The sequence below is a fragment of the Ammospiza nelsoni genome, chromosome 18, assembly GCF_027579445.1.
Source record: "Ammospiza nelsoni isolate bAmmNel1 chromosome 18, bAmmNel1.pri, whole genome shotgun sequence".
Lineage (NCBI taxonomy): Eukaryota > Metazoa > Chordata > Aves > Passeriformes > Passerellidae > Ammospiza > Ammospiza nelsoni.
In genome coordinates, this window is record NC_080650.1 from 3,467,649 (window position 1) to 3,494,439 (window position 26,791).

Here is a 26,791-nt window from a genome sequence, read left to right on the forward strand (position 1 = left end):
TAAGAAAGGCAGGAGCGGGGAGGGGCGGCGCGGAGCCGGGCGCACCCGCGGAGCCCGAGCGGACGGACGGACAGACACACACACAGGGACAGTCACACGAGCGGACGGACGGACCGACGGACGGGGCGGCCCCTGCGCTCCGCCCCCGCGTAGCCTCCGCCCCCGGCCGCGCCGCTCCGCTTTACATAACCCGTCCGGGGCCGGGGTCCGCGCCCCGCGCCTCCGCCCGGCGGAAATGCGGAGCCGCCTGCCCCGGTTTCCTGCCTGAGCCGAGCCGAGCCGTGCTGAGCCGTGCTGTGCTGAGCCGTGCTGTGCTGAGCCGTGCGCGCCGTCCCGCCCGCCCCGTCCCGGGCGCTCCGCCGCTCCATCATGGGCGAGCGGCAGCCGGACGCCTTCTCCTGCAGGTAACCGCGACCGAGCGGCCGTACCGGGACGGGACGGGCTGGGCTGGGCTGGGCTGGGCTGCACCGCACCGGGACGGGCTGGGCTGCGCCGGGACGGGACGGGCGGCCCCGGGAAGCGGCCGCGGCAAAGCGAAAGTAGCGGCGGGAGGAAGCAGCGAGGCGGCCGCTCCGCCTGTGCAGCCCCCGGGAGCTGCCCCGGGCTGGATTCGCTCACCGGGGAACTCCGGTGCCCCCGTTCCGGGGTCGTGAGCCCCTTCCTCGCACAGCAGCCCCGTCCCCCTCACCCCTTTTCAGTGCCTTTTCCTCGGGCTGCCTCTTTCCAGGGACTGCTCACGCGTGGGGACCCGTGGTCCCGTTTTCCTCGTGGGCACTCCCTGTTCCTCTGTGCGTGCCCCCATCGTGGGGACCCCCGTCCTTCTAGCAGCACAGGACCCCAAAGCACCCTTCTTTTAGGATCTCTCGATGTCCCCATTTCCCAGCATCCGCATTTTGGTGATCCCAGAGCCGGGGTGCAGCACGCAGGGAGCCAGCCCTGCTCCTCTCCTCTGCCTCCCCTCGGAGCCCCGCAGCCCCTGCCGTGGGGGTGACCCCTCTGGGGGGGTGAAGCACCAGTGGGGTGATGCCCACCTGCCCCATTTGTGGGGCCCTGCGCTGCCCGAGGGGGCCGTGCCTCGCCTCTGCCCCCGTGCCCACCGCGAGTGCCAAGCAGAGCTGGCACCTGGAGCCTGCCAGGCAGCTCCTCTGACTCTCTGCTCCCTGCAGACTTTGTTGGCCCCGCCGCTTGGCAGGGGCTCGGAGCACGGGGCCGATGCACCCGCGGTCAGCATCCCCGCAGCCCTCCCATGCCCTGCCAGCGTGCCCGGTCCTGCCTGTGCCAAACCCCGTCAGGGTCACCCACGGAGAGCCTGGAGCCGCTGGCTCATGGCAGTGACACGGTCATTGCAGCCCGGGCTGGGATTTACTGTCAAGGAAACCGGGATGAGTTGCCGAGCTGCGATTTCGATATTATTGTAAATTGATTCAAGATGTGCTGGAGCTGTGGGCTGGTGGCCTGGAGACTCAGTGGAGCGACAGCCAGAGGAAGAGGTGGCCTGTGAGGGGACCTGGCACTGCCAGCTCCTGCGTGTCCTCACTGCACTTGGATTTGCTGGCAGGATTGCTGTTTTAAGGCCTACGGAATTAGTGGCAAATTCACTTTTACTTGTTTGGGACTAGAACAATGCTTTGGCTTTCTTTTTAACTTGTTTTTGGGGCAGGAGAGACTCATCCCTGTGCATTTTCCCCTCCCCAAAGCTTCTTCTATTTTCTCTAACTTTTATATATTTATTGCCTCTGGTAAGGTCTGGTTTGGTTTCACCAGAGCCTACAGGGCTGCAGGTCTGTGCTGTGTTGGAAAGGTTGGGGTGCGAGTGCCAGCGGCTTTTGAGGGCTCTTCCATCCTCTGCCAGAGCAAATCCTCCCCACCCACACACCCATGGGACTGCTGGGCACCGTGGAGGTGTCGTGACAAATCCCAGTGGGTGACACAAAGTGAAAGTGCAAGCGCTCATCGCTGCTGGGGTTTGTGGTGCCGCCGCAGCTCGCCGAGGAGAAAGGCCCAAATCCAGCAATCCCCGGGGGCTGCTGTGGTCAGCCAGGCTGCCTGGGAGCTCAGCTGCTCCCTGCTGTCCCCAGGGACCCCCGGGCAGCTGCTCCCCCCCAGGAGCACTCCCTGCACCCGGGTGCTCCCACGCCTACACCGCAGCGATTCATTTCATGCAACAAAACAAGCCCTGTCGAAAGAGGCCACCCCGCTGCCGGGCTTTTCCCCGCAGGCAGTGGGTGTAGGAGAGTGTGATGGTGTAAACCAGGCTGCAAGGTGCCAGACACCACGGTATGGAGGCAGGCTCAGGGGTTTTTGGGGAGCTGGGCTGGCCACAGCTGTTTGTGCTGGTGGGTTGCTGTGGGCCGAGCCAGAGCGGAGCTTGGATTTGACCTGAGATGGGTTTGGGTTGTCTCCGTCCTGTTGGAGTGGTCAGGGAAAGCCAAACGGGTGAACTTTCCTTGGATTTGAAGTGCTGTAACATCACCCACATGCCCAGAGGTCTGTGGTGCTGCTCAGTCCACATGGAGCTGTAAATTAAGGCAGGTTTGGGTCTTTAATATGGAAAGTTGTGTAGTGCCAGGAGGTGAAATGAGAGGAGTGTGTACGTCCTGTGACAAAGGGGGAGAAGGAGGGCAAAATCTGCCTTCCCACACTGGCTTTTAAACTGATTTCCTACAGCCTGTAATGGACATGTGGAACTGGGGGATCTCTCTGTCCTGCTCCTTTCTTGCTTTTTGTCTGGCTGGTTTGATTCAGCCGAAAAAGAAAGAAGGAAACTCCTGAGACCCTGTGGGATTCTCCAGCTTGAGTGGAAACAGCCAGAGGGTCACAGGCAGCGATGGTGCTGTGCCACCACCCTTTGTGAGACCCAGAGAATCCTCACCATCACAGGGGGCTGCTCCAGAGGGAAGAGGAGGAGGAGAATGCTGGGCAGTTTCTGCTGTGGATTGTGCTGGCACTGGCTTTGGCTGGTTTATAGTGATGCTGTGAATGTGTGGGTGATGCTGTGAGTATGTGGGTGTATCCATGAATGTGTGGGTGTCTCCCACATCCCGAGGCTGCTGCCAGACCCTTTCCCCACCTCTCCCCCTGCACCAACCCCTGCAGCCTTCCTGAATGGCAGCATCTCCATGCCCCCCCCAAATGGCTGCAGCACCCGCTTGTCCCCCTCAATCCAGGGGTGCATCCAGATGTTCTTCTGCCATCTCTGGGGGATTGGGATGCAGAGCTGCACCACCCCCATCCTGGCAGGAGGCTCTGCATCCCCCAGCCCTTCCAAGCCCACCTGTGGCTGGCTGGATCCCCCAGGGGCCTGCATCCCCCTGAGCCCCCTGCAGGGAGCTGCATCCCCCCGAGCTCGCCGTGCCAGATGCAGCTCCATTGAGAAGCGCCGTTCATTGTAACCTGGCCTTTTATAGCTGCCTCGGAGCGGCCGCGGGGCCATGCCAAGAAAGGCTGCAGCCGGCTCAGAATAGCTCTTTTCATGGAGGACATCCTGGGAAGGAACAATGTTCCCGCTCTTGGGATTGTGGGAACTTTGTATTTCTGCCACTCAGGAAATGGGGAGCTCCAGGGCCCGACCAGGGCGTCTCCCGGCCCCTCGCTTTGCCGTCTCCTGAAAATAGTCCTTGGGATGAGTTTTGAGTATTTCTGTGCTTATAAAGGGAGCTGAAAATGCCTCAGGATGCTTCTCCTCCAGCTGGGAACAGTTATTTCTGGGAGGGCATCAATCACATTTCCCATTCACGTCACTGGTGTGCATTTTCCTGCCGTGGAGCTGGTGGCGAGTGGGGCCGGTTTCATTTTCAGGTGGTGCTGCTGCACATGCAGAGCGTGTGAGCAGGGCTGGGCACAGGGCACGTGGGCTCTGCTCCCTCACGCTTCCCCTCGAGGCTGATTTGTGGTGCTGGGGGCTGGAGGGTGCCCTCCACGCCCCTGGGTGCCTGTTCTGTGGTGGGAAGGTGGCGAGTTGGATCTGTGGCGAGTCCAGCTGCCTCTGAATGCTCATCCTCCGGGAGAGGGTGGCAGGATTGCGGCGCTGGCTCCTGGCACTGCTTGGTGCTGGCAGCTCCTGTGGCTGCAATCAAACAACAAATGCATTTACTGGGACAAATAACCCATTGCCAGATTCCCGTCCCGCTCGGTGCTGGCACCGCAGCAGCAGCAACGCTCAGGTTGGGCAAGAGTTTGAGGGAAGCTGCTGGGGGTGGCTGGGCTGCAGGGCTGGATCCTGCACAAGCCCCAGCTCGCCGTCCCAGCCCGCATCAAAGCCACCGTGGCTGGTCTGTCCTGTCCTGCTCTTCCTCGAGTTCCTGGCCCAGCACCCCAAAACAATCCCAGCACCCCAAAACAACCTCAGCAGCCGCAAACAGCCCCGAGGTGGGGCGGGCTTGGTGCAGTACAGCTCTTGCAGCAGTCAGCAGGGGATGGAAGGCCCCCAGCCCCAACTAGTCCAGGTGTATCCAAGGATTCTCCACTCAGAGCAAGTTAAAGCGATCAGAAGTCCTTCATCCGACCTGCAGGATGGCCAGGAGCTCCTCACAGGAACACATGAGGAATAAAACGTAAATTCTGGCTGCTGCATTCCAGCTTTGTGGAGCACAGCGGGCTGGAGCAGGGGGAAGCTCACCCAGCAGCAGGAACTCGCATCCCTGTGGTTGTCACTATTGAAACCTGGGGCAGAGCAGAGCTGTGGTAACTCCAGCATGGATTCACCCGGGATAGCTCCTTCCATGCGGGAAGTGTGCCAGGCAGAAGCAGTGAGGTCGGCATCGTGCCCGTGCTGGGCGGAGGAAGCGCTGGGGAGCGTTTCCCATCGTCGGGCTGGAAAAGCGCGTTGCCACTGGTGACGGCCTTCGGCTGCTTCCCACCGCGTGGCCCAGACGAAGCCCGGCGTTTCCCGCGCCACAAACCTCTCCCAAAGCTGGTGCAAAGCGAGCCTGGTATCTCGGAAGGCGAATTCCCTATCCTGGGAATCTCCCACCTGCCCGAGGAGCCGTTCTCACCATAAGCGCCTCGCTTCCTTCCCCCCGCGTTTAGCGGAGCATCCCGCCGAGCGTGCCGGCGGCGGGGGCGGTGCGGCGGCGATTCCCGGGTGCCGGGAGGAAGCGGGAGAGCAGCGGCGGGGGATGCTGAGTCACCGGCAGGCTGGCGGCGCTGATAGACGGGGCCCTGCCGGGGTTCGGCCGGGCTGCGGCGGGCGCATGCCCCGCGCTGCCGGCTCGCCGCACGGCCCCGAGCTTTGGGCGGCTCTTCTGAGAAGCCGGGGCTGGCGGAGGGCTGATAGCATCTTCCCTCGCCTGCAACCTTGGCGGGACGTGCTCGGCAGGGCAGCGGGTGGGCAGAGATAGAGCTCCGCTTGCCGGCGTTATCGCCGCCCCGGCTGCAAACACCATCCCCGGTGCCCGCACGTTCCTCATCGCCCGCTCGCTTCCTCCTGGCCCCTCAGGGCTTTTGTTTTGTCTTTTTTTTTTTTAATTATTATTTTTCTTCCCCATGACAAATCCGCTTTTCCTCCCCTCCCAGCAGCCGGGGTGCTGCTGCTGGAGGAGTTTCGGGCAGGCAGCAACGCCTCTGCCGGCGCGGCAGGATCCGGGTGGGTTGGCCGATGTTTCCTTCCTGAGCGGAGTGCACGGCCCCGATAAGTGCCCCGGGCGAGCACGAGGTTCTCTGGTGAGCAGCGGGGCCGGCCCTGGGGAGCACCACTGCCGGCCGAGCCGGGCACGCCGGGCCGGCTGCACGCCAGCCACGGTGCTGCCAGATTAGCCTGGCTGCGAAATCTGCTGGGGGCACAGATACGGTGTGGTTTGCCAGGGCCCGGCAGCTCCTCGGTGCCGCAGGCAGCACAGCATCCCCTCAGGAACTGCTCACCCCGGGCAGCGGGGCCGCCTCCTCTCCGGCCGCTGGGGCCGGGAGGATCTGGCAGCGAGGCAGCTCCATCCCTGGATTTCTGCAGCTTTTCATGTCGCTTCCTCCCCTCCCGCCCCCGTTCCAGTTTTATCAACTCCGTTGAAATCGGTCCCTGGAGGGAAACCCATCGGCGCTGCGGAGCCTTGGCAGGAGCCGAGCGGATGTGGCCGGGCCAGGCGTCCCCGCGGGCGGCGGGCAGCTGCAGGCAGCTGTGCTGGCAGGAAGCCGCGCAGACGCCCCGAGCCGGGACCTGCCCGCTCCCACCGCGCAGGTGGGGAAACTGAGGCACAGCCCAGCCAGGTGGGGATGGGCGTATAAAGGGGCTGGGGGGCTCAGGGTCTGCAAGGCCACTGCTGGTGGCCACAGTGGTTGGTCACAGTGGTTGGTCACAGGGCCATGCTGCTCGCTGGGAAGCAGCGTCTCCTGACCAATGTATCCATAGGAATGAGGTAGCTTAAAGTGGGGCCTGGTTGACCATAGCGTTCCCTTGAGGAGTCACATTCCAAGTGGGGTGTGCCCACTCCAGCCAGGGTGGGGGACACATGGGGACCCTTGGGCTGCCCTCACCATCCGTGTGCTCTGTCTTGCAGCGCCGCCACCTCGCTGGAGCCTCGGCAATGAATGGGCACTCGCTGCCGGCCGGCACGCCAGCGCATCCCCGGGGCTGGCATGAGTTCTGCGAGCTGCACGCCATCAGCACGGCCAAGGAGCTGGCGCGGCACTACCTGCGCTTCGCCACCGAGCACCCGCACCATGACCTGCTGGCCGCCGAGAACTTCTCGGTGCAGTTCACCGACCTCTTCCAGCAGTACTTCTGCCACGAGGTGAAGGAGGGCATCGCCATGAACCAGCTGCGCATCCTGCCCGCCGGCCCGGCGCGGGATTACCGGGACACGCACCGGCGCCACACCGATGCTTCGCTGGGCACGGTGGCCTCCAAGGCCGAGGCAGAGCCCGGCGCCCGCCCCGAGCAGCCCGTCCGGGCCTCCGAGGCCGCTCCCTCCGGGCTGCGCAAGTCCTGGAGCTCGGAGGAGCTGACGGGGCCGGCTCGGAGGCCGTTCTCGCTCAGCCAGCTGCGCCGGAGCTGGCGCAGCCTCTTCCGACGCCGCTCCTCGGACGCGCTGCCCGGGGATGGCGATGGGGAGGCGGCGGAGGCGGCGCTGAAGCCGGGACTGGGGAAGCGCATCCTGCCCTGGGGGCTGTCGCGGGAGCAGCCCCCCGAGGTGCGCAAGGAGGGGCTGCTCAAGTACGGGCTGCTGGACGAGCGTTCCCTGGACAGCGGGACGCGCTGGCAGCGCTGCCGCCTGGTGCTGCGGCGAGCGGCGCCGCCCGACAACGAGGAATTCGTGCTGGAGCTCTTCGACCCGCCCAAGGTAAGGACCTGCCGCCTCTCGCCTGGTCCTGCGATGCTGAGGGTCTGCCTGTGATGCTGAGGGTCCCTCGGCTGGGAATGATGCCTGGGTGCCAGTGCATCCCACAGGGACGAGCCGGGCCACGGTGCACCCAGTACCACGAGGGTTTCTCACCACGAGGGGCCTGGATGGGTTTGCTCTGCCACTGCTCGCCCTCTGCTGCAGCCACACGAGGCTGGGCCTTGTTTGTTTAATATCTCTGGGAAAGAAACAAAGACGCCCCTGTGAGTATTGTCTGGGGAGTGAGAGATGCTGAGACCAAGGTGTGCTAATTGCTGCAGTCGGTCAATGTGTCACTGCATTTCTCCCTGCTGGGAATCCAGAACTGAATTTTCCAGCTGGAAGCACAGTGCCTGCCTTCTGAGCTGAGGATAGAGGCTGGTGGCCTCCATCCCACTCATCCCAGCCTGATTCCACCAGTCTGATGAACCCCAAATTCACCCTGTCCCTTGTGCTGTGCCTTTGGCAGCCTGAGCATCTGCTCGCCTGGGCAAGCTGGGAGAGGAAAAGGGAAAATAGGAATTAGGCTCTGTGCTTTTCTCTGCTCCCTGTGGGACCCATAGTTTTGCTTTTTGTGAGTTTTGTGACTGGAAGTTCAGCTCCCAGCTACTGCAGGGAGCTCCCGTGGTGCTGAGACGTGGCTGGAGTGGAGATGATGCAGGATGTGAGGGAGTGGGGAGTGATGTGGGGGGAGTTGGGGTGTTTAATCTGTAAAAAGATGGTTCCTCCACATGGCAGGACTTGCACAGGCCGTGATGGGATGAATTTTCTCTCTCTTCTTTTTTTTTTTTTTTTTGTTCTCGTTTAACTTTGATGGCAAACTTGTGCTTTGGAAGGAGGAAACCTCCGGTAGAGCTGGAGCCTTGTCCCTGCCTTCAGGGCAGCAGGGTCAGGGAGCAGCTGGCTGAATTCCTGCTATTTCCGTCAAACGGCTCCAATATTAAATATTTGAAAAAAGAAACAACATCAAAATTGTAACATCTGAAAGTAAAAGCTGCTTTTGCTCCGTCATGTCAAGGGTTGCAGTTGTTTGTCCCCGTGGGAGTGTGTGTCCCCATCCTGGGGCACAAGGAGGTCAGAGGCACTCTGGGGCACTTGGAGGGTCCTCCAGCAGCTGGATAGCACTGCCTTTTTCCCCTCCCTCATCCTTTTTCTCCCTTTTCCCCATTTTTTAAAATCCCTTATTCTTTTTTAAAATCCCTTTTATTTTTTTCTTCCCCCCCTTTTTTTTTTTCCCCTTCCTTTTTCTTTTTTCACTTCCCCTTTTCTTTTTTCAATTCCCCCACACTTTTTTTTTTTTAACTACCCCCATCTTTTTCTCCCTATCCCCCCCTATTTTTTTGCTCTCCTTCCTTTTTCTTTCTTTGTTTCCCTCCCCCTTGGGAAGCAAGCCCAGCACATTCTTCCTTTCCTCTCCCCACATTGCCTGCCCAGCTGTGACCCAGGGGTGGGAGACGCTTCAAACAAGGCACTGACCATGTTCCCCCCGTGCTCTGAGCATTATTCCTTGCAGTCTCCATGGGATGGAGATTTCCTGGAGCTCCACATCCCCACAGGGCTGGAGACCCCCGAGCCTGGAGCGGGGGGGGTTTCTCAGCCAGGCCTGCGGAAGCGGGGGGGATGTTCCTTGCTGGATTTTTGCGAGTCTCTGGATTAAATTGCTTCCTGTGCAAATATTCTCAGGGCGGCTCCTTCCTTTCCAATTCCCTGGGCCAGGGCCAGCTCCCTTCTCCTTTACAGCACAATCAATCCTGACCCTTTCCCAGTCACTGCGGTTGGATTCTGGGGGCGGTGGAAAATCCCCCACGGTGCTGGTGGCTCCCACTCCCCAAACCCAGCACGGGGCAAACCACAGAGCAGTGAGAACAGAACAGTTTGTTTGGGGGGTTATTTTCCTTTAAAATAACTGAATAACACTCAACAACCCCCTGGGAATATTCGGCTGTGAGGAACCCCTTCCTTGCCATCCTCCTGCCCCAGGATGCTCCCAGGGTTTTTCCACTGCTTTTTCCCCATCTCATGGGTCTGATTTGTGGATGCTGTTGATCACCATAGAAAATTGATGGTTTTAAATAAGCAACTGTAAAATCTGTTCTTGGGATTTTTCAACCCCAAATGATCTCTGGACTGTGAGGTTGGTTACCCTCAGTTTTTCTGGAAACACCCTTCCTTCTCTTCCTTCCCCCTTCCCCCCTCTTCTTCCTTCCTCCTTCCTTCTCTTCCTTCCCCTTCCTCCTCCTTCCCCCTTTCACCCTATAAATAATAGGATGCAATTGAAATTTCATCTCAGCCTCAGAGCTTTACAGTATCAAACCAAGCCCCCAAATATCCATCCCCTTGGAATGACCCTGGAAAAGGCAGGTGTGCAGAGAAAGGAGGGGGGTCCTGCTGCTTTTGGCAGCTTTTATCTCATTTTCCCCCCTTTCTCCTGGTGCTCCAATGGGGCCTCTGAGCTTAATCCCATAACGTGCCTGGCATCAAAGGGAGTGGGGGCTTTGAAGAGCCCTGATCCCATTTGCTGCTTGGGTGGCTGTGCTGGGTGAAGGGGTCAGGGAGCTGTGCTGGAGAATGGGGCAACACCTGTGGCACTGCCTGGAGTGGGCATCCCCTGCCCCAGGTGTGTGCCGGAAGGGATGAGGACTTTAGGATTTGGATTTGGGAAGATTTTGGGAGAGGGAGCAGCTCCCCTTCCCGTGCTCACAGCCACAGCTGGCTTGGTTTTGGCATCGCTCCCTCCTCCCTCCAGCACTGGAAAAATGATGCTGCCAAGGAGGGATTTGGGGGTGATGGGATCTCTCCTGGGAGAGGGTCCGTGCCTGGCTGCAGGGCACAGGATTGGGGGGCAACCCTACCCTGGGGACATTCTGGAGGCCAGACTTGTATATATGGCGCTCTCTCTCTCTCTATATGGCTATATATATATATATATATATATAATAAAATTATAATATGATATAAATATATTATGCATTAAAATATTTATATAGAAGGCTATATATATTTATTATATATATTTATTATATATATTTATTATATATACACATGCATATATTTTTATTATATATACTATTTTATTATATATTATATATTTTTATTATATATATTTATTATGTACACACACATATATGTATAATATATAAAAATATAGTATACATAAAAATATTTTTATATAAGGCTATATATATATTTTTATTATATATATATTTATTATACACACACACACACACACACATTTTTTCATTTTTATGTATGTGCCACAGGAAAACCTGGAAACCTGGGCATGGTCCTGGAGTTGCACCCATGTGGATTCTCTGATCTCTGCTATGAGGGCAATGCTCACCAATCCTCCCTGATTTCCTTGGAGGCATTAAGAGTTTTCTCCTCTCCCACACCATTTTATCCCATGCCACCTTTAGGACTACTTTAGGGTACCCTTTAGAGTAACTCTGAGGTCTCTCCACCTTGATAAATTTCAACCAGAGCTGGCAGACCCAGCTTTGTCAGCTTTGGGGCTGTTCCTCAGCTGAGCCCCAGCCCCGGATCCCTTTTCTGTGGCCGAATCCCAAACTCCACGAGAGCCGTGACTCGCAGCGGAAATGTCCCGAGCCGTTTCTGTTGACCAGATGTTTTTACAGGAAGGGGAAGGGAAATGGGATTTGCATTTGTGCTGCCTTCTTTACAGCATTTTAATGAAATCCAGCGCGTCCCGCAAATTGATGGCACGCCGGGGCTGGCCCGGAGACTCCTTCCGGAGAGAGCCCTCGGAGCCTCTGCCCCAGCTCAAACATCTTTGCTGAAGCCACGGGAGGAGCAGTATTTTTATCTGTGCTCAGTGTGAGCCTGCTTTGACTTCCTTTTTTTTCTTTTTTTCTCTTTTTTTTTTTTTTTTTTTTTTAATTTTTTTTTCTCTTTTTTTACACCTTTCACCTGAATCTGGTTTCTGAGAACTGCCACCTCCTGAGCCAGCAGGTTCCTGTCCCCGATTTTTGGTGCTTGGGGCTGTGAGTGGCAGCTGGTCAGGCATGGGATGGGGCACATCCCAGTGTTCTGGTCCCCATTCCCTGTCCCTGCTCCTCCTGGAGCTGCTCAAACCTGGCCTGAGTGACTCAGCCAAGGAAGGGCAGTGGTGGAGGGGGAGTTTTCCTCCCCGGAGCACCTTGGGAAGAGTTTTCCCAGTGATGGGAAGCACCTCAGTGTCCCATCATCCCATCCCTGGTCCAGGAAAGGGCAGGTTTGTGCCGATCTGGATCCACAAGGGATCACATCCCTCTCCTGGCATCTTTTCCTGGCATTCCTGGGGATTTCATCCCTCTCTTGGTCTCCTTTTTCTGGCATCCCCATGGGCTGCATCCCGTTCATGGCATTCTTCTCCTGACATTCCCAGGGACTGCATCCCTCTCTTGGCATCTCCATGGGCTGCATCCTGTCCTGGTGCAGCTGAAGATGTCCCTGCTCACTGCAGGGGGTTGGACTCGTTGCCTTTGCAAGATCCTTTCCAACCCAAACTATTCTGTTCTTCTATGATCCCTCTCCAAGCATCCTGCTCCCAGCATCCCTCTCCTGGCATTCCCAGGGACTGCATCCCTTTTTTGGCATTCCCAGGGGCTGCAGCCTGATCTGCTTGGTGTCCCTGCTTATTGCAGAGGGGTGGGACTGGGTGGCCTTTGAAGATCCCTTCCAACTCATTTCATTCTATGATTCTGAGATCCTGCTCCCAGCAGCATCCTCCAGGATCGCATCCCTCTTTTGGCAACCCCAAAGACCACACAGCCAGGAGCTGGGAAAACATCTATGATGACGCTGGAGGGGTTTGGGTGTCCTTCAAATCCCTTGGGAGAGGCAAAACCTGCCCTGGAGCTGTCCCAAAACCCTCAGCAGCCTCTCCCCGGGGCAGGGCGGGCGCATCCTCTCTGTTCTTCGAAGGCACCGGCGGCCTCGGGGCTTTGTGAGATTTTGGTGGCGACTTTTGCTCTCTTTCCCCTCCCCCCCCAGCTCTGTTTTTGGGTATCGAGGGGGGGTGGGAAGGAGGGCGAGGAGACAAAGGTTATTTGTCATTTATTAACCACAACTTTTTCCATCCTTGGTCATGCACGGAAAAAACACTTTTAGCAGCGTAACCACAGCCCCGGCGTTAATTGCTGAAGAGCAGAGTTTCTTATTTTGGAAACTGTTGCTGGGATGGGGGCTTGCCAGGGCCTGGGTGGGAGGGGAGGGGTGCAGGATGGACCCCAATATCTGCTTCATTGAACTCTGGGGTTTTGGGCTTGGAAGGATTCCGTCCTTTTAACCCCATCCTTTAAAATCTGCCCTTCCCGGAGCTGTTGTCCTACTGCCCCTGCTTATCAGTGTCACTCACAGGGATGCTGCAGAGCTGCTCGGGGTGGAAAGCACCACGTGCCAGCTGAGAAGTGGGCAAAAAATGCAAAACATGGAGATATTGGGCAAACCACAGGAAAAAGGGCTGGGAAAGCACTCAGGGAATGCATTGCTCCGCAAGAGCTGTGGGTGCTGCGTCCCCGCAGCTGATGTGAAAAGCCTAGTGGGGTTTTGTTGGGTGGTTGCTTCTCTTTTTCCCCCCTTTTTCTTCTTTTTTTTTTTTTTCTCTCTCTCTCTCTCTCTCTCTCTTTTTTCACGGCCCAGGATGTGGTTGTTTCGAGGCTGAGAGCTGCTTCTTTCAAAGGTAAATATTTATGAGAGCCTGCACAGGCAGCACCGGCTCTGGAAGGATTCAAGGATTCATCCCAGCCCTGCTGGGGGCTCAGCTGGGGTGGACCCTGCTCCTTCCCACCAGGCAGGTCCCAAATCCAGTGTCTGTGATGTTCAATTTCATTTTGGGGTTGTGTTAAAAATTAGCATTTTGGGCAAACTCACTTCCCCCAGCCCCAGGCAAAGGGCAGGAATGAAAACACCCATCCAGTGGGATTGAACGCTCTTATGTGGACCAAAAACCCTCTGTGGGAATTTTGAACCTTTTCCATCATCCTGGGTGATGCAAAAACTTGGGAAAAATCCCAGGACACCCCAGGGCTTGTGGGGATCCTGCAGAGCCTGTGCTGGACCCCCTCATTCCCGTGGGGCTGAGGTTTGGGGTGACTCAGTGCTGGCTGCAGCAGCTCCCACTTGCACGCAGACACCTTGTTTACTTTCCATGCTCGTTATTTATTCCAGGAAATTATTAAAGCAGCCCACGCTGGAACCGAATCTGGCATAAAATAAATTTTAAAAAAATTTTAAAAAATCAAGGGTCTGGCGAAAGCTGTTTACAGATCTTGTTTATAGCCCCCCATCGCCCTCAGCCCTGCTGTGAGGTGCTGGGCTCGCTGGTTTTTGGGGGTTTTGCAGGATTTTGGGGAGCTTTACAGTGTCTTGGGGAGCTTTGCAGTGTTTTGGGGAGGTTTGTAGGGCTTTTGGGAGGTTTGTAAGGGTTTTGGGGAGGTTTGTAAGGGTTTTGGGGAGGTTTTCAGGGTTTTAGGAGGCTTTCAAGGGTTTTGGGGAGGTTTGGGGTGTTTTGGAGATGCTTGCAGGGTTTTGGGGAGCCTTGCAGGGTTTTAAAGAGATTTGCAGTGTTTTGGGGAGTTTTGTAGGGTTTTGGGGGGGTTTGTAGGGTTTTGGGGCATTTTGCAATGATTTGGGGAGCTTTGCAGGGTTTTGGGGAGGTTTGCAGGGTCTTTGGGGGGCTTTGCAGGGATTTGGGATTTTGCAGAGGTTTGGAGAGTTTGGGAACGTTGGCTCACTCAAGCAGAGCAGGGAGGACGATCAATGAACAGATGATCCATGAACAGATGATCCATGAACACCATCCAGGGATGGGTGGGGGTTCCTGCACCCCCCAAATCCCACCCCCAGCCTCCCCCCGTGGTTTTGGGGCTCTGTTTCGCAGCCCCCCGGGTGAATCCAGCAGGAGATGGGGGCTCGGGGAGCACTGGGATCGGGGCTGTGCTTTCTCCCGTCGCCGTTCACCCAGCAGGAACAGAGGGGTCTTTGTGGCAGGGCCAGCACAACGGTGTCCCTTGTCACCGCTGGGGACAGCGCTGTCCCTGCCCAGCCCGCGGGATGCTCCGAGACACCGCGTCCTGGGGGCTCCTTTGTGTGCTGGGTGGAGGATGCTGGAGGGGTTTGGGGATTTTTGGATGGGGGGTGCTGAGCTCACACAGCAGCGGGAATCACCTCCCATGTTCCTGTTTGACAGTCCAGGCTCCAGTTCCCCAAATGCAGAACAGAGCCCAGGGTGGTGCTTGCTGCTGTCGGGTTTCTCAGTGAGCAGTCTGCACCTGCAGAGAGGCAGGAATGTTTTGGGAATGTCACCCTGAGCTAGGGGTCCCTGCAGCAGGCACAAATCAATGGGATTCCAGTGCCTGTCCCAAAAACCAGCATTGGCAGGGGCTGTCCAGGGTGGATCTCTGCCCTTGGGATGAGCTGTGGTGCAAACACCTGAGGAAGAGCACTGGGATTAACTGTGCTGTCAGCTCCCCCAGAGCACTGGGATTAGCTGCTGGAGAGAGGGATTAGTCAGCTGCAGATCCCTGAGGATGAACACCAGAGTTAGCCATGGTGCAGATCCCTGAGGATGAACACCAGGATTAGCTCTGGTGCAAAACCCTGAGGACACATTTTGGGATTATCTATGGTGCTGAAGTCCTCAAGGGTGAGCCTTGGGTTTAACTCCCAAGGGAAACCACCTGTGGTATTTCCTGCCACACAAAATCCCCAAGGATGAAGGCTGGGATTACCCTTGGTGCAAACTCCTGAGGATGAAGGCTGTTCCAGCAGACACTTTGGACTCTCCAGCAGAACCCTTGGAACCCTGCAGGGCCCTGCTGCCTCCCCCTGCCCTGCCCTGGCACCAGGGGATGTTTCCCACCCAGTTCACTCAGCATTCCCTGGAAAAGAGCTGTGTGTACCCACACTCCTGGAAAACTTCACAGCTTCCCCATGGCTGCAGGCACAGGATACGGTTTTGTGTCCATCCAGCACAGCCAGGCCTGGCCCTGCAGCTTGGCTGAGGTTTGTCCCTTGCGTAAGGGCCACAGTGATTTACAAGAAGTGACAAATCTCGCCCGTATCCGTTGGGGACCTTGCACAAGGGCTCAGGCACTTCCCCACCTCCCGTGGGTGACTCAGAGTGGAAGCGAGAGCCGAGAGCCGGCCTGGGGAAACCCCGGAGCGTGGAGGGGCCGGGGGCAGCTCCTGCTGCTCTCGAAGGATTTGCTCTGCATGAACTTGGCCTGATGGCCCAGACACTGCTATCATCACCTTGCCACTGTCATCATTACTGTCAGTGCCATCATCAACGTGCCACTGTCGTCATCACCATGCCACCGTCGTCATCGTGCCACCGTTATCATCATTCTTCCACTGCCGCTATCACCACGACACTGCCGTCATTGCTGTTGTCATCTTTGTGCCACCACTGCCAGACCACCACCCTCCTCACTGCCATCATCACCGAGCCACTGCCACCGCTGTCGTCATCGTGCCACTCTCGTTCTTGGAGAGCCGCCTTCCCTCTCACCTGAGTGGGAAAAGCTCCCCCAGCACCCTCAGTGTCCCCTGAGCACCCAGGCAGGACGTGCTCCTTGTGGCAGCAGCTCGCAGCTTCGTGGGGAGAGCATTCCTGGCACATTTGGGCGAGCTGGGAGGAGCTTTGCTGTGAAAAACACCGTCAATCCCAAATGCCCTTGCTGGACATTCAGTGGGGAAGCTGATGCTGGTGGGGTTTGGGGTTAAACTGGAGCAACACCTGTAGCATCCTGAGCATCCTGAGCCAGGCAGCAGCAGGCTTTACCCATCCCTGCGGCGCTGCTGGGGCACCTCTTGCCGAGAAGGAGCCCGTGGGTGAACCCCTGGTGTGTTGAGTGTGCACTTTTGCTTACTGAGAACTCCCTTTCCCGGTAGCGGCCGCATCGCGCCGGGCATCTTGCGGTCAGGTGCGGCAGCGGGGGCACCGTGCCTGCGGCAGGCACTTCCCCGAAGCCAGCCTGGTTTTTGGGCACCCTAATCTCTGTGCTGCATCATTTCCTTCTCCCTCCACGCTCCAGCTGCGCTCCCTGCGCCGAGAGACGCGGGGGGCTTCGCCGAACTCCCTTTTCCTGGAATTTCTCCGTTTCCTGAGAAGCCGACCCCGAGCTCTGTGGTTGGGATGTTGATAAAACCCTCTCAGGGTCACGCTGGACGTCACAGCTCCTTGTGTGGGAAAGTGGCCAGGACCAGAGAGATCCTGTCACCTTCTCCACACACAGGACTTTGCACGGGGCACGGTTACGTTCCAAAGGTGGCAGAAAAATCGAATTCCTTCGGGATAAAGCGGCGGCGCCCCACGGCAGCCCAGTGACAGTGATTGCAGCACAGCACAGCTGCAATCACTGTCACCAGCGGGCCCGGGGCTGCCGGAGCCACCGCGGTGTCACCAGCCCCGTGCATGACGCCGTACGCGAGCGACTTCTAAGAACTTTCTTCTCGGTGCAGCTCGGAGCTGATAAGGGCTGATCCCTCTCGCGCTGCGTTTCCGGCCCCAGAGAACACCGAGTGCTCGAGGGAGGGAGGGAGGAAGGAGGGGGGGACGGAAAAAAAAAGCAAAAAAAAAAAAAAGCAAAGCTAAAGATGGTGTGGTTGGGTGACTGAGGAGTGTCCGGTGGGGACATTCTGAGTGTCATTCAGGTGGTTGGGGTGGGTTTGCTGTGAGCTTCATGAGCTCAGGGCAGTTTGGTTGGCAGTTGCTGAAGTGCCACAGCACAGGGTGTAGGGACACTGTCACTGTGTAGGGACAGTGTGAGTGAGGAGGGACACTGGAACCAGCATCCCGTGGGGTGATGAAGCCACTGTGTGAATCACAGCCAGCCCAAATGTGGTGCAGCAAGCCTGGCACAGGGGGATGACAGGGTCTGGCACGTGGTGGCATTGCCTGGGCATTGCCAGGATGCACAGGGTGGCTCTGGCCGTGGAGCTGAGCACAGAGCCTTGGCTCCATCACCCAGCCCCACTGGGTGATTTTTTTGCCCAATTCAGGGAATTCTTGCCCCCCTGGCACCCCGGATCCTGTGCCACGTGCCGCAGCCTCCTGAGGAACCGAAAGCTGCCGCAGGGATATTTTAGCCTTTGTGGAAGTGCTTGCTCAGCATTTTGTCACGTGCCTGTGTCGGTGCCAAAGCCACCAGGGAGCTCTTGGCAGGCCACTGACCCTCTCAGCCATGAGCAGGACGTTCCCTGCCTGCACCCCAATTTCCCCATTGGTGCCACATCCCTGGGACGTGCTGCCATGCTGGGAACCCCTTCTCCCTCCTCTCCTCCTTGGGACCCCTGGGATGGGTCTGGATGTCACTCAGCCCCCCTGGGGTGTCCTGACAGTGACTGGGCAGTGTTTTGGGGGGGTATTTCCTCACCACACAGGGTATTTCCTCACCACACAGAGTATTTCTTGCTGCTGGGGTATTTCCCTTTCCCTAGGGTATTTCCTTGCTGGCTGCTGTGCCTCGGGTGGCTCTTGGACTGGGTAGAGCAGTGTGGTGTGGGGCAGTGTTTTGGGATCTAGGGGAGTATTTTGGGGTTTGGGGGAGTATTTTGGGGTTTGGGGGAGTTGGGGCTTGGCTCAGGTTCCGTGTTCCCCCCACAGGGCTCCAAGCCCAAGCTGCTCGTGCCCTGCTCTGCCGTGCAGGAGGTGCGGAGGTGCACACGCCTGGAGATGCCCGATAACCTCCACACCTTTGTCCTCAAGGTAGGACCTGCTGGGAGGGTCTGCAGCCACCCCCGAGGCCTTTCCCAGCCCCTGGGGCACGTGTGGCTCCCAAAAGCTCCGGTGCCAAGTTTCAGTTCCTCTTCCCATCACGGGAGGGGATGCACAGGGGAATGTGGAGTGCAGGGGGGGGGATGAGTTGTCCCTGCTGGGGTCCCGAGTGTGGGTGGGTGGGGGATGCACATCTCTCTCTGTCTCTGAAGACCTCTCTGATGTCCCCCAGGTCACCAATGCCACCGACATCCTGTTTGAGGCAGGGGATGAGCAGCAGCTCAGCTGCTGGACGGCCGAGATCCGGGAGTGTGTGCACAGGGGGTAAGCACTGCTGGATGTCCCTGGGGCTGGGGACGGTGACTCTGTGTCCCCGCTGCCAGCACTCAGCCTGGCCTCTCCTGTCCCCAGCAGGTCTGACACGGGTGACCCTGAGCTCCTGACGTGCCGACACCCCGAGCCTACGGCCGCCAGCCTCGCCACCAGCACCGACCCTGTAAGCCAAGGTGAGCTGGGGACACCCAGGGGACCCTGGGGACAGAGCATCCCTCACTGGGGGGCCACCACATCCTGCCATGGCTGGGCTGATCAGCCTTCCCCAAATGGCACGAGGGGAGGGGACAGAGGGGAAGGGATGGGCAGGGGTCCCATTTCCCAGGGCCACTCATCCCTGTGCCTGGCAGGGGCGACTCCGGGGGGCCCGGGGGAGGCGGCGGGGCCGAAGATGGAGCAGTTCCTCTCCTCCTGCCCCTGGTTCCACGGGCCCATCTCCCGCGTGAAGGCAGCTCAGCTGGTGCAGCTGGGGGGGCTGGAGGGCCACGGCGTGTTCCTGGTGCGGCAGAGCGAGACGCGCCGCGGCGAGTACGTGCTCACCTTCAACTTCCAGGGCAGAGCCAAGGTACGGGCGGGACGGGGCTGGGATAGGGAGGGGGAATCTCACAGGGGCAGGACAGCCCCTGTCCCACTGCATCCCACCCCAGGGAGATGCTCTGCTGCTCTCTGCCCCGACCAGGGAGGCGCAGGCTGGGGATGCAGCACATCGGCGTGTCCCCCATCCCAAATATCCCCGCTGTGCCCTCCAGGAGGGGATGCAGGGAGGGTGGCAGGGAGGGTGACAGGTCCCTGCCTCTCTCCACAGCACCTCAGACTGGCGCTGACGGAGCGGGGCCAGTGCCGGGTGCAGCACCTGCGCTTCTCCTCCATCATGGAGATGCTGCAGCACTTCCACCGCTACCCCATCCCGCTGGAGTGCGGCTCCGCCTGCGACGTGCGGCTCTCCAGCTACGTCGTGGTGCTGCCACAGGCACAAGGTGTGTGGGGAGGGAAAGGGGGTGTTCCCGTGGGACACAGGGGGTGTGCAGGAATGGGGATGTTCCTGTGGGACACAAGGGGGAAGGGAAGGGAAGGGAAGGGAAGGGAAGGGAAGGGAAGGGAAGGGAAGGGAAGGGAAGGGAAGGGAAGGGAAGGGAAGGGAAGGGAAGGGAAGGGAAGGGAAGGGAAGGGAGATGTTCCCATGGGACTCAAGGTATTCAGGAAGGGAAAGGGGATGTTCCCGTGGGACACAAGGTGCTCAAGAAGGGAAGGGGGAGGCTCCTGTGGGACACAAGGTGTGCAGGAATGGGGATATTCCTATGGGACACAAGGTGTGCAGGAATGAGGATGTTCCTGTGGGTCACAAGGTGTGCAGGAAGAGAAGGGGATGTTCCCATGGGATACAAGGTGTTCCTGTGGGACACAAGGTGTTCAGGAAGGGAAAGGGATGTTCCCCTGGGATGCGGGGATGGAGGGTGCCCGGGCTGGGTGTGGGTGCTATCCCCGGGCCCTTTGGTTGCTCCTGGAGTGGGGAAGCGGAAGCCTCGTGGCAGTGGCACAAAAGGTGACTCCCAAGCTCCCAACTTCCCCTTCTGAGAAAGGAGAAGCTGCTCCCAGCCACCATTTGGGGGGGTGGGTCATGGGATGCACGCCACAGCCCCAGAGAGGGGGTGACAGGAGCATCCCCCTTACCATCACCTCCTCTCTCTGCCCGCAGCTCCCGGCTCCAGCACCACGGTCCCTCTCCCCCTGCCCTTCCCAGGCTGGAGCCCCGAGTTCAGCCTGATCCCCGCCAGCTCCTCCTGCCCCCACGGCCCCGACGAGCCCCCCGGGGGTCCCCCAGCAGAGCAGATCTTCCACCTGGTGCCACCACCGGCCGAGCTGGCACAGAGCCTGCGCCCGGCCAGGGCCACCCCGGCCACCACGGCCCGGCCCCGCGACTCGGACTATGAGGTGGAGGCACCGGGCAGGGGCCACGTCCGTGCCATTGACAACCAGTACACGCCACTGTGAGCAGCACGGCCGGCACTGGGATGCACTTTCGGGTGGAGAAATCCTGGAGACCTTCTGGGGGATCCATCGAGAGAAAGAATGTACCTGTTTCTTCCTTCTGGTTAGGGATTATTATTGTTTGTTTTTTTTTTGGTTTTTTTTTTGCAAGGAAGGGGGTAATTTTTCACTCCTGTACGGGTGTGCTCCCTCTCGTTGGCCTGTTGAAGGGCCTCTTATTGTTGTTTTTTGTTGTTCTTATGGAAGCTTTCTCGTTACTGTTTACACAATGCCACTTGTGCCTGCGCTGGGCCCGGTGTCCTGCCTGTCCCTGACACCCCAGAGCCCAGCCAAGGAACCAGGGGCTTGTGTTCCACCCGTGGAATTGGAGGAAGTTAAAAAAAACCCAGGATAACAACAAAAGAATGATTATAAATCCATTGCCAAGTTGCTGCTCCAGGCCTCATCCTCCTGCCCCGGCTGCTGAACCCACCAGCAAAGCCTGACCTGAGCAGGGTTTGGGCTTTTTTTTATAGCTAAGGCAAAAACTGGCTTTTTCTTGCTTTTCCTTTTTAACCCAGCACAGCCCTGGTCACTGCCAGGCAGAGGGATCCTCACCCTGCTCTCCCAGCTGATTGAGACTGAACACTAATTGCTCCATCCTTAGCCATGGCACCAGCTGAGAACTAACACAGAGACTGACACAAACCTCTCCTGCTGGTGAGGGAGGGGTTTATCCCCTTGTATCCTGGTGATGGGGGCTTTTTTATCCCTGTGGTGAATGGGTTTTTATCCTGGAGATGGAGGCGTTTTTGTCCCGGTGATGGAGCTGTTTTATCCTGGTGATGGAACAGTTTTATCCCAGTGATGGAACCGTTTTATCCCAGTGGTTTTAGGCACAAATAAGTCAGTTTTCCCCTACTCTTGCTTGCCTTTTTCCCCCCAAAACCTGTCACCAGGAGCTTGGTGGCATTTAAAGCCTCTTGCAGGCAATGGGGGTCCCTGGGGACCAAATTTGGGGTCCAAATCCCTGGGTCTCAGCATCCCCTGAACCCCCAACTGTCCCCAGACTCTTGCTGCTGTTCCTGAGCCCCCAGGGCTGCTTCACCTGCCTGGGGCAGCCGTGAGAGAGGAAGCACTTCTGAGAAGTTGCCTTTATTTTAGGAAAGAGGAAGGGCTGGAGCCGTTGCGCCACACAGGAGGGGATGTTCACAGTGTTCAACTTCCAGATTTCCCAGCACAGCCTTCCCTGGGATTTTGGATGCAAAACTTGCCTTGAGATTGCCTTACAGAAAGCTTTTTTTATTCCTGTTTTCCTTAAAATTGCAATACAGGTGGGAGCCCTCAGGAGCATTAACATTTAGCAATTAATTTGCAAACCAGCAAACACAAAAGCCTCGTTGGGCTGAGTTAGGGAATTGCACAAAAACCCAGCCTCTAGGACAGGGTTTTGCAGGTTCAAGGAGACAAGTTCAGGAGATGAAAGGCAAACAGCCCAGGAAGCAGCCATGAGAGCAAATGTGGGTTTATAAATCAAACTATGAGGCTGGGAACCATCAACTGGAGAAACCATTTAGGTTTTCCTTTTGTGCCTCCCCTTTGCTTGCTCTTGCTCTCTCCTGGGCTTTGTGCATTTAGAGCAGGCAAAGGCTTTTTTTTCCCCCTGCTTTCTCTACACTTGTGCCTGAAACTGGAGCATTAAGAGCAAATTGCCCTGGTCCTGCAGCCGTGCCAGCCCCGGAGAGGCTGATGCAGGAACAAAGGCAGCCCTGTCCTCGCCGGGCTCCTCAGCTGTATCCGCATCCCGTTCTCCTCCCTGGAGCAGCACAAAGGCTGCAGCCAGAGGCAGGAGCACATCCCCAGGGCTGCCTTGTGCCAGGCAAGGCAGCTCCCTCCCAGGCTCATAAATAACTCCCCGTGCTCTTGCATTTATGGGGATGGGGAAGGGAAGGGGGGACGGCGCAGCACAAGTTGTCGTTTCCTTTCCTCGCTGGCTGCCTGCTTCCCAAAGCCTTGGAGAACACAGGGGTGTGCTAAATCTTGCTGAGATTGCTGGTTTTAGTCCCACTGAGCTCCAGGGAGCTGTGCTCAAAGGGGTTTTCCCCCAAAAGGCGAGGTGTAATCTCCCAGATCTCCCGACATCTGCAAAGAAAGGATGGGCTGGGAAAAGGCAGCGCTATTCACATCCCCTGCCAGATGAATCCAGAGAAATCCTTGCCAGATAAATCAGATGCTGCTGGGGTGGGTTGTTTTGGCACGCCAGGACTTTATTGTTCCGGTGCCAGAACTGAAACACGCGTGTGCATGTGGTATTTTTAACCTGCAGTTTAATTACAAGGGGGTTCTCCGCAGCTTAAATGGAAATTGCTGTGCTTGATTAGTAAAATACACGTTGGGTTCATTATCTCCCTGCCAGCCACTTCTCCCATGCAAACAAACTCCAGTGGGGGAGAACTCCTGTTCTCGCCACCAGTGAGGAGGGAGAGTCCCTCTGATTATTTAATTTAATAATTATTGAACTGATTCCATCCCCAAACTCACCCACAGGCAGCCGAGGGCTGTCCAGCCCTGCCAGCCCCACCAGCTCCTCATTTCACATCCATTGCAGGGGAATTTTGGGCTATTTCCCAAGCTCCCAGGGGGAGCTGAGTTTGAAATCTCATTTCTCCTAGAAAACATCTGGCTTGTGACACAGGTCAGAGCTCTGCTCCTGCCAGCACGTTACTGCAGCCCTAAGGTACTCACTCCTCTGCATTACAGCAGTGGGCAAACAGCATTAAAGCCATTCCACTCTATGGAATAGAAGCATTTTTCAGGATTTTTATGTTGTTGTGACTTGAGAGAAGAGCCCAGGGCTGGGCAGGTTTGGTTCCCCAGCCCCTGTGGGTTTTTACTGGCATTTGTGGGAGTTTTGGGAGGAGGGGAAGCCAAGGGCAGGTGGCCCCTGGTCAGGTGTAGTCAGCAGTTTGTGCCTTGGCCCTGGAGAAGGGCACATGGAACACGAGTTTGGATCCCACCTAAGGAAGGCAGGAGCCTCAGGAGCAGCTCTTGGAGCTGGCCCTGCCCTAAGGTGTCCCCCTGGAGAGCTGGGGGTGGGCAGCCCCGCTTCATCCAGCTACACAGGACAGTTTTGAGCAATAAAAATGAAAACCAAGCAGTGCCTTTGCTCTGTGACAGCAGGGACTTGGTTTAGGGCACAATCCAAAACTTGGGCCCTGCCAGAATTCCTCCCCCTCCTCTTCCTCTTGCTGTTTGCTGATGGCTACTCCTGCTTGGTGGCCTTTGTGTCCCCAGGGGTGTCAGGTTCTGAAGGAGCTCCTGACACGAAGCATTAGTGGATTTCTCCCTCTCTCCCTCCCAGCCCAGCAGGTACCAAACACTGACACCACCACTCCTCACCCACCCCTTTGGATTGAAGCGATTTTGGGGTGAAACTTCTAGGAAAGCACCCAGGGAGAAGCCAAACTTCTCATTCCTCATCTGGACCACCAAAGCCTGGTGTCATCCAGCATTCCAAACTTTTAGCTTTGATCCCAACAGCCCCAACATTCCCCAGCAGCTCCCAGAGGCAGGGAGGTCACTCTGCATTCCCTAACTCAGCCTTCAGCAGGACGATTAAAGCCAACAGTTTTGTTGGGAGTGTATTAATTTGAAAGTTCTACTTTTCACCTGCACAGAAAAGTTCTTCTTGTATAGTAAATTTTTTTCTATATATTGTTTCTGTATGTACTGTACAAGTAACTTATTCTTGAATAATGCGATTTTACCATAATATTAAAAAAAAAAATCTGCTCTTAATAAACTGTTTTTAGAACTTGTTTCTCACTTGTGGTCTTCAGTCTGGTTCTCTCCAGGTGCCTGGACATTGTTTTAGTGGATACTGGGTGCTAAAAGGCAGGAATGCTCTCCTGGACATGAAAATCCTTTGGTTTATCCCCATGGGATGATGCCTGCAACAGGACAGGGCACTTGGAGCAGGAATAACTTTATCTCCCCATTTTATAAGGTGTTTTCCCAGGGAATTCTTACCTTTCCTTTCCTTCTCCAGCAGCATCACTGATTTTTATACTTCTATCACCTTAAAGGCCCATTTGGGACCTTCCCCAAGCCCGTGTGGAGCAGCTCAAGGCTGAGGGATCAGCAACACAAAATCACCTGGACACAAAACCTCATTAGAAAACAGCTGAATTTGGGATTCCCAAACCTTTCCCTTACTCCTGCAATGCCCCTGCAGCACACAATAGACTCAGACTCAAACCCTGGCTCCAGCTGGGATTGGTATGGGAAGCGATCCAAAAATCACCACACAAACACCGAGGAGGGTCAGTTTTTAAAACTTTTTTTATTTTTTAATTTTTTTTTAAGTTTTTATTTTATATTATCTACAAAGTAAAAGTTTTCTTAACTTAAAAGTTACATCACTGTCTCACGATAGTGATTATCTCATCAAACGTGATTTATAAATAATAACTCATCCGTTTGACGATTAGAATTTTTTTTTTTTTTACTGAACCTGTTTCAAGTTTAGTTAGAAGTAAAAGGGATCTCCAAGTCTTGATTTTTAGTGATAATAGCAGCAAGAATCACTCTTGTTACTTCTTTTGCTAGCTGACGAGTTCATAACTTTGAAGGGTCATTAAAAAATAAATAACTTCCAGTTTTTCAGCAAGCAGAGTTGGGGCACTTGCAGGACTCAGATACAGTGCATGGAATTATGGAATAGCCCACAAGTTCCTAAATGCCTCTACTCAGTCCGAATCTCTCCCACTGCAAGATGAACTGTTAGCATTCCTAGTGGATGTTACAAGAAATCAAATTTTTTTTTTTTAAACAAAATAAAATGAAATTCTAGTTTTCTGTGCTTCCAGTTGGCAGAAGCAGTAGAAGGAGGGTATTTGGCCTACAAAAGGTATCCAGCCTTTCAGTTATTCCAGATGAGCCTTACAACTGCTGTTGGTGGTGGGCTTGTACTGTAAAAAAAAAGTTCAAATGTAAATAATAAATTGGCAAGCCACACAACAGTTTGCTAGTAAAGTGGTCACAGGACAACTACTGAGCTCAACTTTCTTTTATTTTTATTTTTTTCTCTTTTTCTTTTATTTTTTTTTAGAGAACAAAACAAAACCCTGCACATCAAGATGTCCTTGGGATGTTTTATTTTTTTCTTTTTCCCTACCTAAGCCCTCAGAAAGCCCTCAGAGAGCAGCTTTGTTCTGCTCACACATTCCCCAAGAAATATCAGGTAAAACTAAATCACTACAAAAGTTCAGAGGCTGTTTGAACTTGAATAATCAAAGAAACCTAAATAAGGTTAAATTTAAAGCGGAAAGAAGTCACACAACTCCTACTTTTCCCCCAAAGCAAAGCTGCAGAATGTTACTCTGAATTAAAGTTTAGATTTCAGTTGTCACTTTACTTTAACAGCAGCCTAGCACAGCCCTACCCCCACACAACATTTCACTGCTGTCCTCAAGATTTAATCCAACCTCTGATCATTATAAACTGCACACACTCCATCCCCCACGGCAAATCCACGGAAAACTCAGTCCCACAGTGCCAGGGCCTCACACTCCTCATTCCTCTACTCCAGATAGAGAAAAATCAAGAATATTCCCTGAATTAGGTACATCTCAGCTAAACCTACTCTCCTCCAGGCTGCCAAAGCACAGCTGTGAAACACAAGGACATCTTAAGGTTGGTTGGTTTTCTTTGTCGTTTTTTTGTTTTGTTTTGTTTTTTTAATTATTATTTTTGAATTTTTTTTCCCCAAAGATCTGGTTTCTCCCAGTCCTCACTCCTCGACCTGGCTCAGTTAGGGTGCAGGTCTCCCAGGCACACACTCCTCACCTGAAGGGTGGGTCATATAGGGGAAATGTGTTGTTGTCGAGACTGGAATGGGCTGTAGTGCACTTTGAGCGAGGGCGGCTTGGGGACCACCGGGAGGCTGTGTCGTCATTAGCATCATTGGAGCATGGGCAGTTGGGTGAGAAGGAACCATTCCTGACTGTACATGAGCCTGAAACAAAGAGCTCTTTAGTATCATGGTCACAAGGAGGCAGCAACTCCTGGCCACATGACTGGCGAAAGTTTGCTCCGTCAGCAAAGGTTTACTCTTCATTTATTTGATTTTTTTAAATTATTTTTTCTTTCTTTTTTTTTTTTTATTTAAACTAGGGATTAAGGCAGAAGTTGTAACACAAAAAAAAAATTAATAACAACAAAAAGGAAAAATAATAATTAAAAAAGCGCTCCTTACTGCTGGCTCTGAGCTGCGTTCTCAATTTTAGCCATTTTGCCAGCATTAAACAGGGGGGGGTATTAAAAAAATAAAAAACAATTCAGCAACAAATCTTCAAAACATTTCTGTTAGACACCTTAGATCAAAGCACTTCCTAGAGGGTACAGATAGGAACTTCACAGGCACTGGGAGTCTGGCATCCCTTCCCCAGCTCTCTCCTTG

The 26,791-nt window shown here is 55.5% G+C and overlaps 2 protein-coding genes and 1 long non-coding RNA gene across 19 annotated transcripts in view; 1 reads left to right on the forward strand and 2 right to left on the reverse strand.

The window, feature by feature from the left end:
* SH2B3 (SH2B adaptor protein 3) lies at nt 1-24,156 on the forward strand. Of its 5 annotated transcripts, none has more exons than XM_059485101.1 (8): nt 1-404; nt 6,489-7,271; nt 17,920-18,021; nt 18,263-18,354; nt 18,442-18,536; nt 18,714-18,928; nt 19,169-19,340; nt 20,060-24,156. In XM_059485101.1, exons 2-8 carry the CDS (start codon nt 6,516-6,518, stop codon nt 20,353-20,355), a joined length of 1,728 nt encoding a protein of 575 aa, XP_059341084.1. In that variant the 5' UTR covers nt 1-404; nt 6,489-6,515; the 3' UTR covers nt 20,356-24,156. The 5 variants fall into 5 exon arrangements, with proteins under 5 accessions (XP_059341084.1, XP_059341082.1, XP_059341080.1 ...); XM_059485099.1 differs by lacking the exon at nt 1-404 and adding an exon at nt 5,775-6,198; XM_059485097.1 differs by lacking the exon at nt 1-404 and adding an exon at nt 6,011-6,169.
* LOC132081404 (uncharacterized) lies at nt 10,664-16,567 on the reverse strand. Its single transcript, XR_009419677.1, has 2 exons — nt 15,216-16,567; nt 10,664-14,581 (listed from the first exon to the last, which is right to left on the reverse strand). It is a non-coding gene; the product is annotated as an uncharacterized LOC132081404 (long non-coding RNA).
* Nucleotides 24,157-24,656: 500 nt separating the features above from the next.
* ATXN2 (ataxin 2) overlaps nt 24,657-26,791 on the reverse strand; it is a 49,496-nt gene continuing 47,361 nt past the window's right edge. For 11 of the 13 annotated variants that reach the window (XM_059485135.1, XM_059485137.1, XM_059485134.1 and 8 more), the window contains one exon: nt 24,657-26,347. In XM_059485135.1, the coding sequence (XP_059341118.1) occupies nt 26,144-26,347 (204 nt within the window). In that variant the 3' untranslated portion in view covers nt 24,657-26,143. The remainder of the gene's footprint in view (nt 26,348-26,791) is intronic. The other 2 variants (XM_059485127.1, XM_059485126.1) reach the window with 1 other exon arrangement.